Source organism: Lissotriton helveticus, chromosome 5_1 (genome assembly GCF_964261635.1).
Source record: "Lissotriton helveticus chromosome 5_1, aLisHel1.1, whole genome shotgun sequence".
Taxonomy (NCBI): domain Eukaryota; kingdom Metazoa; phylum Chordata; class Amphibia; order Caudata; family Salamandridae; genus Lissotriton; species Lissotriton helveticus.
The window spans coordinates 1,598,892,478-1,598,906,281 of record NC_136065.1 but is presented as its reverse complement, the minus strand read 5'-3'; the positions used below and the strand labels follow the sequence as shown (position 1 = coordinate 1,598,906,281).

Below are 13,804 nucleotides of genomic sequence, written 5' to 3'. Positions count from 1 at the left end.
ACGAAAGGAGATAAGGCTATCCTTGACCAGGTAAGCCTACATTGCCTAAGTGGCCATATAAGGAAGTACCAGCTCTGGCTTGGTTACCCCCTGTCTCATGGTCCACTAAGCAATCCCTCACCCTAAGGGTATCTGAGGGTCTCCACCATAGGGAATCTCTACCTGTGGTGTGTTTTGGCAAAGTTAAAGGCTGGTGTTGAGGTGGAGTACTGAAGTGAGATTCATCTGTAGGACTCAGCTTCCTCCAATCACTCTCCACCATGTAGGCCTTTCTTTCCTTGACTGAGTTGCACTGTGCTCTCAGGGTCAACATCTGGCTACCTAAAGCTGGAGGCTGGGTCCCTTCTGTTGGCTTACTGGAGGGACAGTTCAGGTTTGGGCCCTTTGGGTCCCAGGTTTGGCTGTGCCCAGCAGAATCCATCTGTGGGAGGTCCCTAACTAATTTTAAGGGGGATCCCTCAGGAGTTTTTAAAGTTTTCACCTGGCTAGGGCTGCTAGCTTCGGTGCCCCTAATCTGTTGATGTGGGTGCTTTATTTGACAGGGGCCCTTTGGGGCTCACTGTCCTTCTTGTCCTCTGCAGCCCTGGGCTGACTAAGGCAAGGTAGAGAGGGGCAGGATACCTGCTCCAGACTGGGTCCCACCTGGGAAGGGTCCACTGACAACAGAGGCTCTGTCAGGCTAGGCCTGACTACCTCTGGGGCAGTTCCTTCATCAGGGGTAAGATCAGTTCCCTGAGGAGGCTGATCCTTTCCTAAAGTCTGGTGGGAGGGAGATTTCTCTTCCTCCTCAATGCTCTCTGTTTGTGTGGAGTGGTCCATCTTTTCAGGCTTCACAACACATGTATCAGTTTGAGTTTGGGCTGTGGCCATCACAGCCCCACCAACCTTTTCAGGAGGAGACTCAGTTTGGGTATGGGCTGTTACCATCACAGCCCTGCTAATCTTTTCAGAAGGTAAGTTAGCTAAAGATGGGGCTGAAGTTTGCTCAGCCCTACCAACCTTTTCAGAAAGGACATCTTGGATTGGGGCTGTATCCATCACAGCCCCACTAACCTTTCCATGGAGATTTACCATTCTAGAATGGGTTTGTTGTTCAACCTCAGCCCAGGCTGAGATTTCCAAATCATTACCAAGTAGGCAATCTACAGGCAAGTTTGCTGACACTGCCACTCTTTTTGGGCCAGTGACTCCTCCCCAGCTAAGATTGACTACTGCCATGGGATGTTTGGTTTCTATTCCATCAATGTTTGTCACCTGATATTTGGCATCAGGTAAAAGTTGCCTTGAGGGGACTAGACATTCAGCCACCATGGTGATGCTAGCCCCTGTCTCTCGAAAGGCCTCAACTTTCAAACCATTGATCAGGGGTTCTTGTCTATACTTGCTCAAAGTATTTGGGCAATCAGTGAAATTGGCAAACCCCATGCCAGTCTCATAGACAAGATCAGTTGGGGACCTGGTTAGGCCAGAGTCCACCTGTGTTCCAAAGGTAAACCCACCCAAACTCTTGGGGGTGCTCCCACCACCTGGGGGACCACTGCTAACAGTGACAGGAGGTGTTGGAGCTTTACCTGGAGGTATATTTTCCTTATTGCTATTCCTTGGACAACAGCTGTCTGTTTTCCAGTGGCCAGGCTGTTTACAGTCATGGCAGTAAGGTTTCTTCTGGGTGGAGGAGTTGTTTTGGGACCCACCCCCATTCTTGGAGTTTTGGGGCCCTGGGGAAGTCTTCTCTTTTGATTTATCCCCACTCTTCTCTTGAGGCTTGGTAGTCTCTTTCTTTTGGTCACCACCCTGGTTCTTAGGCCTGATCCTGGTTCTGACCCATTTGTCTGCCCTCTTACCCAATTCTTGTGGAGAGGTCAGATCAGAGTCCACCAGGTGCTGATGTAGAAGCTGATTTTGACAATTACTTAAGATTTGCTCTCTCATAATTAAATTATACAATCCTGTATAGTCTGTAACCTTACTTCCCAGCAACCTGGTTGAACATCTGGAATTTGATCCCCTCCAAGAGACTTTGTGCACATTAGACGTAGAGTCGTTGTACACAAACATTCCACAAACGGCGGCACTGTTAGTCATTCAAAAAATCTTAGACACCAGACAACGGCCACATAGAGTCCCAACTATTTTTATTCTTCAACTACTGGAACTATGTTTGACGAGAAACTTCTTTGTCTTTGACAATACTTTCTTCCAGCAGATCAAGGGTACATCTATGGGGGCTATTTTTGCCCCCAACCTAGCCATTCTGTTTATGGACCAGTTGGAAACTGGCTCCATACTGACACCATCTAATCCCTTCTTCTCTGGTATTAAAATATGGAGAAGATATATAGATGACATTTTCTTGATTTGGAACCAGACCAATGAAACATTAACCAATTTCTTACATTGGCTTAATAATAATTGCTGTGGACTAACATTCACTCTTACACATGACAAGTCCTCTATAGCCTTTCTGGACCTCACCGTCTACCACGCAGAAGGTGAACTCCTAACTAAACTTTTCAGGAAACCCACTGAGAGAAACACGCTACTGTACTATAAAAGCAACCACCCGAGAGCACTGAGGGACTCCCTACCTTACTCACAGTTCCTTAGGATAAGGCGAAACTGTTCTTGTAAGTCTGATTACTTTACAGAAGCTGCAGTTCTTTCCAACAAATTGAAGGACAGGGGCTATCCAAAAAGAGTAGTTAAGCAAGCCCTGAAACGTGCATGGTTTTGCCCACGTAAAGTCCTGCTGACACCCAAAGACAGAGATCAGAAAGACAGAATTGCATGTGTCACCACCTTTTCGCCTGTTTCCAAAAAAATCAGGAAGTCCATATTAAAACACTGGCCAACAATAAATGCAGGCCCCGTAAACATCGAGAGACCCCTCTTTGCCTTCCGCAAGAGCAAAAATCTAAAAGACCATCTTGTTAGAGCAGCCTTACCTGTAATATCACAGGGGGGGACACTGGTCGCAGCCTGGGGCCTACCCCCACTCCTAGGGCATGTGAAATGCGGATGTTGCAATGTCTGTGAATACACGGTGGAGGGTAAACAATTCACCCACAACAACACCACGTATGAAAGAAAGTCATTCTCGAATTGTAATTCGTCAAATGTAATTTATGCCATTGAATGCCCTTGTCCAAAACTATATGTCGGCCAAACCACGCAAAAAGCCAAAACACGCATCTGCCAGCACAGGAGTCGCGTAAGATGTAAAACTGCCAATGCACCACTGGTTGACCATTTCAATGATGCTGGTCATAATGAAGATGACATAAGATGGACAATATTGAAAGTGGTTAAATTACCAGCACGAGGTGGAGATATTGCTCAAATGCTCAACAGAGAGGAGCTAAAGACAATGATTCAATTCGACACGTTAAGAAATGGTTTGAATCGGACTGAAGATTGGACTGCTTTATTGTAACCCAAACATTGCCCTTCCAGGCTTGGAAGATGGCTTACACAGAGACTACTTTGGCAAATTCCGAAATGTATATAACCCTGAGATTATATTGTAATGTCACCTGAAGCACATTCACGTTGAATCACTTATGCACCTAAATAATTGTACAGTCACCTTATTCGTCGTTTACACAATTTTCACTCGCACTGTAATTTACTTGAGCTCAAATTCCCTTCCCAGTAGGCTTATATGACAGGCTTTTTATCATTCTATAATGGCCGCCATGGAGCTACCCCTTCCCATTTTTAATCCTTAATGTCCGCCTCCCAGGCTTGCTCAAACAAACCCCTTCCAAGATGGCCACCACGGATTGGCCGTCTTCTATGTCCATAGACCGGCCTTAATACTCACAGTGCAGTTTCCCTCTCACCGGACTGCAAATTCGGCAGACACGGAGAGGACACCGCTCCCCCGCCCGTAGAACCCCAAATGTAACTGAGTCACCGCACTCTTACAGGTAAGAACCCCCGCAATGCAGCATTATGAGAATCCCCGCCTCCTTGCGACCTGAACATGACCCGTCCCATTTACTCTTTCTTCCCAGAATCAGCATTGAATCACGACCCTGTACCGGGCAGCCAACCACGGTCTGGACAAAGTAATATTTATCAGGTAATCAGCCTAGTTGATGTCTGTCTCCCTACTCAGTCCCGTAAAGCGTCCCTACGCAGAGAATAATTCCCGTCCATTCTCGGCTTTTCTAGAAAACCCCGGTGACCAAACTGATGTCACAACCCATTCGCAACTATGTAGACAGCGTTACACTATAATCAGGTAACCGCCGACTCCCGGTCTCACCGCCCACCACGTAACTCTTGCTGATAATCCAATAATCAAGGGGCAACCATTACTATTATAACTTTTATTTGATAATTTTTTATTATCTATAGAAAATTGCCCAACTTCCCTCATGACTCTAAACGATTGACTAAGGCTATTCGTGTGCCCAGGATCTAAGGAGCCCAACAGTGGGGTAAGCTTTATTCCCCAAGCCCCCGTTATTTATTACATTGAGCCTATAATTTTCACTTTTTTCACGGCATGACTGCACTCGAATTCTCGACGGGTGTACCAATTCTCAATATGAGGAATGTACTTGTTCAAATCGATTGCCATAAGCCCTTGGCTCTCCGTTATGTTTTGACACTATAGAATCACCGCGCAATCACCATGCACATATGCAACCGTCCCTTCGAAGTCACAGAATCTCATTTGTTTTTCACAAATATTTAATATACCACATTAAGTCGATTACGAGAAAACAAAATGTGCATAGCAATTGGATAGTTTGAGTTGTTGGAGTTTCACTTATAATTTGGCCATTGGCCTTGTTTTTCTTTCCCCCTTTTTTTTTTTCTCTCTATCTCTTTTCCCAAACAGGCGGGTGTTTAATAACGACTGGCAGGCAAATGTTTTCAAATTTCTGTCCTGATGATGATCCCATGTAACTAGAGCTTTTAAGGGATCGAAACGTCGACTTTCTGTAGCACGCTCACAGCCTAACCATTGTGTTATATTTCAGTTGTGTGTTGTGTTTCCTGGCATACACGTCAATTTAAAATCAACCCTATAGTGGCCAGCTTTTGCTCTCTCTTTGCCTGAAATTTTTCCCTTATATTTTGTTTTGTCTTTTCTTGAATGTGGTACAGGACTGTGCCAGAAACTATCTAAGTAATTGTTCAAATATTGTTAAAATAAATACCCTGTCCGGCTGGACAGAGGACAAATATAGTTTCCTACTATGGCCTATATTTTCATTTCTAAAACTTGATTCTGATAAGCTAAGGACCTTTGTCTTTTTAAAAACTCCAGAGCCTTAGTGGCACATTCAACAAATTCAGACCAGTCCTGAGTCTGTGTCTTCTGGGTGTCTCTGAACATTAACCTGTACTGTTCAGTGGTTAAGCCTAACCCATCAATCAGAGCACTCTTCAGGACCAGGTAGTTTCTAGAATCCCCATCACTAACTGTGAGGAGTCTGTCTCGGCCTCTACCTTCAAAGGAGAGCCACAAGATTGCTGCCCACTGCTCCTGAGGGATCTGCTGTACTCTGCAGGCTCTCTCAAGTGCAGTCATCCATTTGTGGATGTCATCCCCACTCTTGTAAGGGGGCACAATCTTACTCAGGTTTCTATTGTCATAGGACCTGTCTTTATCCTTTTGGATATTGCTGCCACCAGTGGATCCTAATCCACTCTCTCTAGGCTGCCTTGCTCTAGCAAGTTTCTCTTTGGCCAGGGCAACTTCTAATTCTTGCTTCTGGATCCTAAGTTCAGCCTCTCTCATTTTGGCCTCATGTTCCCTTCTCTGAGGGCTAGACAGCTCCCTTCTGGAGTGTCCATGAGAACCTCTAGAAGCATGGGAGGTATTGGATTCACCTGAGTGATTCCTCCTCCTCCTGGGCTCCTGGTTAAGTCCATTTGGGGGTCTGAATGGGTTGGACCCACTTTCAGTCCCAAATAAGCTTAAGTTAGCCTGGTTAAGCCTGCTGACTAACACCGGACTATTTCTCTCATCATCAGACCCACTTTCCTCCTCCTTCTCCTCCTCCTCCTCTTCTTCCTCATCCTCTGGCTGAGTATCTCCAGTAACCTGGTCTTCCTCATCTATCTGGATGACAGGGGCAGGGGGGTCAGTGTTGTCATCTTCAGTGGGAGAGCCTCCATCTCCATTCCCTGAGGGGCCTGGTTTGGAGATCTTTAGAGCTTCAGACTGGTCTAAAAGCTCTCTGAGGTGACCTACTGTAGGGGTAGGACTCGTTTTGATTCCTCTTAAGGAACACAGCTGCCTCAGTTCTTTAAAAGTAAAGATAGCAAATTTGGATGGTGCCCTTGGAGGGTCACTCTCAACCGAGATAGGTCCAGTGGATCCCTCTGCTCCAGACATTGCTCTAGTGTGGGTGGATATGTTGCAATCTACCTACACTGGTGTTTACCTACTAAACCATCTAGTAGGTGTAGTCAGGGTGTGCTACTCCCTATCCTCTACAACAACTAAGTTCAGTAGAACTTAAGTATATTAGTCTTGTTTTAGTGTACCTATCAGGTACCTGTATGATCTTTCAAATGATACTCTCAAAGATTGTAATGGTAAAACAACAGCAAGCTCAAATCCCAATCCGCTGCTCACCAATGTGAGAAGTTGGCCTGGTATATGATGCTCACTAGTTCTAGTGATCACCTTGTACCATGCCAAGCAACCCTTATGGTGGAGGTTGTAAAGTCAACCTTATAGACAAGCTGTCCTAGGGGTAGCATGGACTAAGCAGTCTTAGGCTAAACTCTGTAAAGGCATGTGAAGCAAGCTGTTTTACCATACACAATCACCTTGAATACCAAATGAAAGGACACCACACAGATATATATTGAAAATATATATAGATTTATTTCTACAAATATCCCCTATACTCTTTATGAGCACAGAAGCAAATGCGTTAAAACAAAACACAGTTTAAATATACAAAAGTTGCACAAATATGGATGAGTCCTAGGGGCCACCTAAACCATATACTAAAATAGTGGTATAAGGACCACTATGGGAAAAGGAAAGAGGCCTAGGGCCTGGGGAATCGCTGGAGCTGTTCGCGACTAGCAGTGATGAAGTCGGGAAAGGCCCGCGGGACTCGGGTGCAGTGCTAAAAGTGCACGCATGCATGCACCAATGCAATGTCAATGGTGCGTAAAAGTTACAATGTTAGTGTTTTAGGAACCTTCCGATGGACCTACAAGGCTAAAACTTTAGACACAGGCACTAGAGGTGTACACCAGTGTGGGAACACCGGCGTTGCTGAGTTACCTCACCCACAGGAAGCGGGTGCACAGGTGCGAAGTAGTGTCGGGTTTCGTCACGCAGGTCGATGGTGCTTGGAGCTGAAGATGCTGCAGGCGGGTCATCGAGGAGAGTTCCGGTGGATCCAAGGGTGCATCTGAAGAGGTGAAGACCTGAAAGCAGAGGGGACAATGTTCAAAGTCCCTAGCCAGTGACTACCGTGGAACCAGGATGGAACCAGGCGATGTCTGGTGCAAACAGGTGATGAAGTGAAGATTGTCTCTGCAGCCACGTGGACACGAAGAGGTCAAGGACGTCCAGGAGTCGTTAACGAGCTGTCCCACGCAGGCTCTCGCTGATGGCGGTGTCGGCAACTTGATTGGAGCAAACGGGCCTAGGCTAAAGCAAGCCACGCAGGAATCGATGCAAGCTTCTCACTCGGACCAGCAAGGTCAGAGCGGGGGCTCCTTTTCAGGGGAGCAAGGGCCAGTCTGGAGCAACCAGACCAGCGGTGTAAGTCGTAGTTTTCGTCGCCAAGATAGCCACTAGCCGCGTGGCTAGTGACCGGGATGGCGCGTCGAGTGGCAAAGTGCAAAAGGGCCCCACGCAGATTGTGGAGATGCTGGGGGGCTGATCTTCGGTGCAAATGCTGCTCGGTGTCGGGGCTTCTCAAACCCCAAAGCACAGCGTCGAGGGTGCCTCGGGTGCTGCGCAGTCAGCTTCTCGGGGGTCTTCCACGATGTCCGGTCCCACGTCTCTCGGTGCCTCCACGGGTCGCTTCTTTTCAGGGACTGTGGATCGGGCTCTGAGATGTCTGGGAGTCTGGGTCTTGTCAGGCTCTGGGCTCCGGCGGGAGGCGGCGGCAAAGCAGACGTCGAGTTGCTGGTTGGTGCCTGTATTCACAGGGTGGTCACTCCTTGGCCACAAGAGAGATTCTCTTCCGTCTTCTGTGCAGCAGAATGTCGAAGTCCAGTCTTCTTATTTTAAGTCGAGTTCAGGATGATCTGCAGTCTTGGGACACAGCTCCTACTCTTATTCGAATTCTAGGGGCCGGATTACCTGCTAGGTCCCTCCTCTGGGTGGGACCAGGAAGGCGGGTGGTTACACCCCCTTTCCTTTGTCCAGTTTCGCGCCAGGACTGGGGCTGGAGAGCCCCAGGACCGGTTTGAACAGGCCTATGCACAGGGACACCTTGTGTGCCCCAGGCATGTCTGATTCTATTCAGCCCTGTCCTATCCAATACACAAAATCCTGCCTGGGGTGGTGCTAGCACCTCCCAAGGCAGGAAACCCTTTGTCCAAGCCTCCCTCGCTGGAAGGACTCCCAGCAGCAGGAGGTCAGACTTATGTCTGTGGTGGCAGCATCCATTTTGTGATGCTGAGGCTCTGTTTAACTTTAACCGGGGTTCAGGCTAGGTACATGTCGTATCCCTCTAGAAGGGTGGAATGCTACCCCCGTCGCCAGAACTGGCGAGGGGGGTAGTATTCCAATTCGTATGACACCTTACTCGACATGTTTTGATAAAGCCAAACCAAAGATGGCATTTAACCGCGAGGTTCATAATGCACTTAAGAGTATATGGTATGGCAGTATCATGGAACAGCTAAAGGACGTTGTTCCGAAAGCTGCAGACAGGCTCAGCTCATGCCAGAGCACCATCTCACATATTTCCAAGCACTCTGCCTCCAGGATTGATGAGGCCTTCCATAGGAGTGGCTGATAGGAACATATGTGTCCATTTTGGGTTAGGTATAGGCATACTACACCTAAGTAAGGGGTGGTTACACCGACTTACACCAACTGAGTGATCAGCCAGTTGTGTCAAATATGGAGGCCAGGCCAGGGGTGGCACAATACGTGCTGCAGCCCCTGGTAGGCCTTGGAAGCACCTATGCCCTGGGTACCTAGGGCACACTGTTACAGGGGCCAATAAGGTGAACCAGTTCCAATTGGGTATGTACCTAAGGTACATGGAGTCCATCTTAAGGAGAGAGCAATTAGCCTGGGGCACTGAATAGCAGGATCCCAGGCCAACTAAGTCAAAAACCAGCTAAACACTAGGCAAAAAGTTTGGGGGTAACCATAGTCAGATATCCACTTTCCTACATGGTACACTAGAGACTTTGATCAACTTTCATAGTATTTGGACACATGCTGCCAAAAGATTGCAGGGGGTGTGGCCAAGCGGCGATCGATGGCGACCACTGATTAGGCGAGCTCCGTCTTAGAACCCCTTCCCCACAACGATCCGCCTCACTTATACAAACCAAACATCACCACAATTAAACTGGAACATCTGCTACATAAGCCATATGATAGGAACCTGGTGAGTATGAAAAGTGCAGTCCTTGACCTAGAGAGAAGTTTGGAGGAGGGGTTTATGCCCAAAAAGACACACGCCCTATTGGTCAAAAAAGACGAATACAAGGCCATAGCAATGGATAGGGCTACATCCACTGCACGGGAATCGGAGGGTAGAGTTTATGACCTTGTAGACAACTCCTTGCGTGGTTAGACAAAAGAGAAATGGCTCCCAGATTAGTGCCGGGAAATACAGGACACAGATGGTCACACGCTCACGGACTGCAAGCAATAGTGAACACCTTCGCAGCCCATTATAGTACCATCTACGAATCGCACATGCAGCAAACTGAGGAGGACTCCCAGTCCATGCTCAGGGACATTGACCTCCCTTGCCTGTCACCCGAGGAGCAAACACTCCTAAGCGGCTAATTCACCAATGATGAAATAGCAATAGCGATTAGAAGCCTCCAGGCTGGCCCCCATTGAACTGTATACATTAATGCTGGAAAAACTGGCCCCACAAATGAGGGCTATAGTCATGGAAAGTAGGGAGCGCGGAGAGCTGCCACTAGACCAGCGAGTAGCCACAATAGTAATAATATACAAAGAGGGCAAGTCCAGACTGACATGTGCATCATGCAGACCCATCTCACTTCTCAATGCAGAACCCAAAATTCTCGCAAAGGCGCTAGCCAACCGACTGATCAAAGTGATCGGGGATCTGGTCCACCCGGATCAGTCTGGCTTCATGCCCCACCGAAATACAGCCCTGAACCTCCAGCGATTGCATGGAGTGAAGGGAAGGTTGGACATGTTGAGAGAGCTGGCAATTCTAGTCTCGTTAGATGCCACAATAGCATTTGATACTATTGAGTGGCCCTATCTGTTTGCTGTACTAAAGAAATTTGAATTTGGGGAGGGGTTCATCCAGTGGATAAGTCTCCTATATGCTAAGCCCCTGGCGCAGGTTGTAGTGAATAACAGACGGTCAGCGTCATTCGAGCTGGGATGTGGCACCAGGCAGGGGTGTCCCCTCTCCCCTCTTCTCTTTGCTCTGGCACTCGAGCCCCTAGCAGCATGGATCCGAAAGGATCCAGTCATTCGAGGGTTAAATTGGGACCAGTCATGGGAGGACCGCATATCCTTATAAGCGGATGATATCCTGTTGTTCCTGGCCACCCCCAAAAAGTCACTGATAGCATTACTAGACACATTCACAGTTTTGGGGAGATTCTCTGGTTACTCAATCAATTGGAGTAAATCTCTACTATATGTGCTGCATGGAGACTGTCCCACAATTCCAAGGGACTGCCCAATAAAAGTCACCATGGAGGGCTTTGTATATTGAGGAATATACGTGACGTCTGACCCCCAACTCCAAACCAGTCTTAACTTTACCCCACCATTGCAATGGTTAAAACGAGACAGGGTGGCTTGGGAGGCGCTCCCACTCTCTCTCCTGGGGAGGGCGGCGCTCTTCAAAAGGATGTCTCTGCCCCACTTTTTGTACGTCCTACAGAACTTCCCGGTGCCGACCAGCTATTTCAGAGAGATTGAAGGGTTGCAGAGAGAGCTATGTGGGCTGGTAAGCATAGGGTAGCGTTACATAAACTCACTCTCAACTGGTATGATGGGAGTACCAGCCTCCCTGATCTTAGAAAATACTATTGGGCGGCCCACCTAGCGGCGATCAATCACTGCACCTACCGTAGAGTAGATGATCCCGGTTATGCAATGGACCGCTGGATAGTCCCGGGAGGGAATTATTACAGGGCACTTTACTCCAAACCGAAACGCTTTCCCCTGACTGGACCGACGAAACACTCAGCACAAGTCTGGCACACGGCCACTAAGAGTCTAGTTTAGGAGAGGAAATTAACTGCAGCTACACCTCTTTGCGACTCTGCGATTCTAGGGTATCTTTGGAAGACAAAGGGTTTCGATAGGTGGGACCTTATCGGGATCTCGAAAATTGGCGACTTATGAGTTAGGGAGGCAGTGATAACATTTCCTGAACTGCAGCAGAAATACAAACTCTCACACACAGAGTACTTCCGATTTCTGCAGGTCCGCCACGCATTGCAGGCACACATACCATCGGGCTCCTCTGTCCCGGAATATACTCCACTCGAAAACAGATTGTTAAACTGTTACCTACCTGAAAAGACCATATCCCTTACTTATAGCAAATTGGTTAATAACGTAGCCGAGCCGTTACAAGATCTTAGGGCAAAGTGGGAAAGAGACGGACTTAAACTGGACGACAAGGAGTGGAAGGAGGCCCGCTTCTCCCCAAGGGAAGTAGCCATATCTGCCAGACTGCGACTTGTCCGGCTCAAAATACTCCATCACATGTATATCACAGGGCCCTTCCTGGTTCGTATGGGGAGAACTGAGGAGAGCGTGTGTAGGCGTCAGTGTGGATTAGAGGGAACATTCTAGCACATAATATGGGAGTGTGACCTCATTCAGTGCTACTGGCGTCAAGTTCATGCGGTGATGAGTGAAGTATTACAACTAGAATTGCGCCTAGAGGCGAAATGAAGTCTACTGAACGTATGGTAGCCTACGGATGTGGGAAGAATGGGCAAGATCTAGGTAACATTGGGACTGATGATTGCGAAAAGAAACATAGACCAACACTGGGGTGCCACCCAGCTTCCTGGGCTGGCAAAGTGGGAGAAAAACATGGACTGGTGCATGTTTAGGGAAAAGACTGTCTACATAGCGAGGGGGTGCCCGAAGAAGTGGTCGTTAATTTGGGGGGCCTGGAACACATACTGCGGCGACATTTTTAGTTCACCCCGCAGCAGCGACCTTGATGATCAGGAACTAAATTAATCAGTACATATTAACTTTTTCGGAAATGTAACTTGCAGCCCTGCTTCGTAATCTGTAACTGTATGAACTCCTCCTCTATGTCTGAAAATGTAATCATACACTGTATATTAGCGCTGACTGTTTACTGTGTTAAGTTTCAATAAAAAGAAATATTAAAAAAAAGAAAAGATCGTAACCTCCTTCCTGGACACTGACCTCTTCTTGGGGGTGATCCATATCCCAAGCAAACAGATTGCTTACACCCCAGGTACTCTGTTTAGGGTTTACATTTCGCTTCAAGAAGGCCTCTTGTGAAATATTAGAACTTTTTCTAATGGCAATCTAGCATCTTCCATTTGTGAATTCACCTGAGGTCGCTTACATTCAGCTCTGTGAGCGAGCATGGCAAGGTGAATTACTTCAAATTTGCTCCTGAACTCTTCAGTGGAGCTCCCACAGGACAACAACAGCCTTAAATGTGTTCACCAGGACTCCTCCCATCTCAGCGGCCAGGGTTTTTGAGCTAGCTGTAAAGTTGCTTTCCCCTTGGTCTTCCCACTAAAACATAGCTACCTAACAAAAAACTCTGGGATCGAGAGTGTTCTCAACTGGAGAAATCATCCTGCTTCTTCACTGTCATACAGAAGTAGTCATACTATTTTCAGAAGACCCTTTATTACATTCCACAGCTGAGTACAGAGTCCATCAAAAACTTCCAAGGCTCTATGCTATATATTATAATTACTAGGACAGTTCTAAAGGGTATCTCTTTGTTTTCATCTCATGAATAACCATCAGAATAAAGTTTACCAATTGGTCTATAAATGTAACAGTCCTAGCGAATTAAGGGACATTGTAGATGCTGATGATGGTTTTCCAATATTGTAAGTACGTCAATGGAATAAAATAAAAAATAGTACATACTAAAATTATCGAAACTTTAAAGTGTGACACCTCTTCCTTTATTTTCTTTCAGAAACATCATGATCCAGAGACATGACAGCATCACAGTGGCAGTTCACAAAGTGGCATCCTGAAGCGACCACCTTCCTCACGTCCTCCATTTCTCAGCTGTTTACATTGGTTTTGGTGAATTAAAATGATTTGATCAATGTTCATATGTCCAAGCATTAACTTTTTCTTGGTTTTTGAAACACCAGATAATTTTAAGACACAATAGTCTCTCCTCAGAATGAGCTTTCCTTTGGAAACTGGAATAAATTGTATATAACTTGAATATTAATCTGTGTCTAAAATCTTTTGTTTTGCAAGGGCCCACGCCATTCTTCTGTTCACACGTGTGAAGAACACTGATCAGGTCCCATTCATGGGAGCACAGTCCAAGGAGGGACTACTGCACCTCAGCCATAGGTTTAAGGTTTTTTGCCTCAGATGCCCTGGAGTCTGTCCTACTATGGCTGAGCAAACTGGGTCAAGTAC

At 47.0% G+C, this 13,804-nt stretch overlaps 1 protein-coding gene across 2 annotated transcripts in view; it reads left to right on the top strand.

Annotated features, from left to right (window-relative positions):
• LAMTOR5 (late endosomal/lysosomal adaptor, MAPK and MTOR activator 5) overlaps positions 1-13,601 on the top strand; it is a 56,794-nt gene extending 43,193 nt beyond the window's left edge. For both annotated transcript variants that reach the window (XM_078644797.1, XM_078644798.1), the window contains exon 4: positions 13,341-13,601. In XM_078644797.1, the coding sequence (XP_078500923.1) occupies positions 13,341-13,401 (61 nt within the window). In that variant the 3' untranslated portion in view covers positions 13,402-13,601. The remainder of the gene's footprint in view (positions 1-13,340) is intronic.
• Positions 13,602-13,804: the final 203 nt, after the last annotated feature.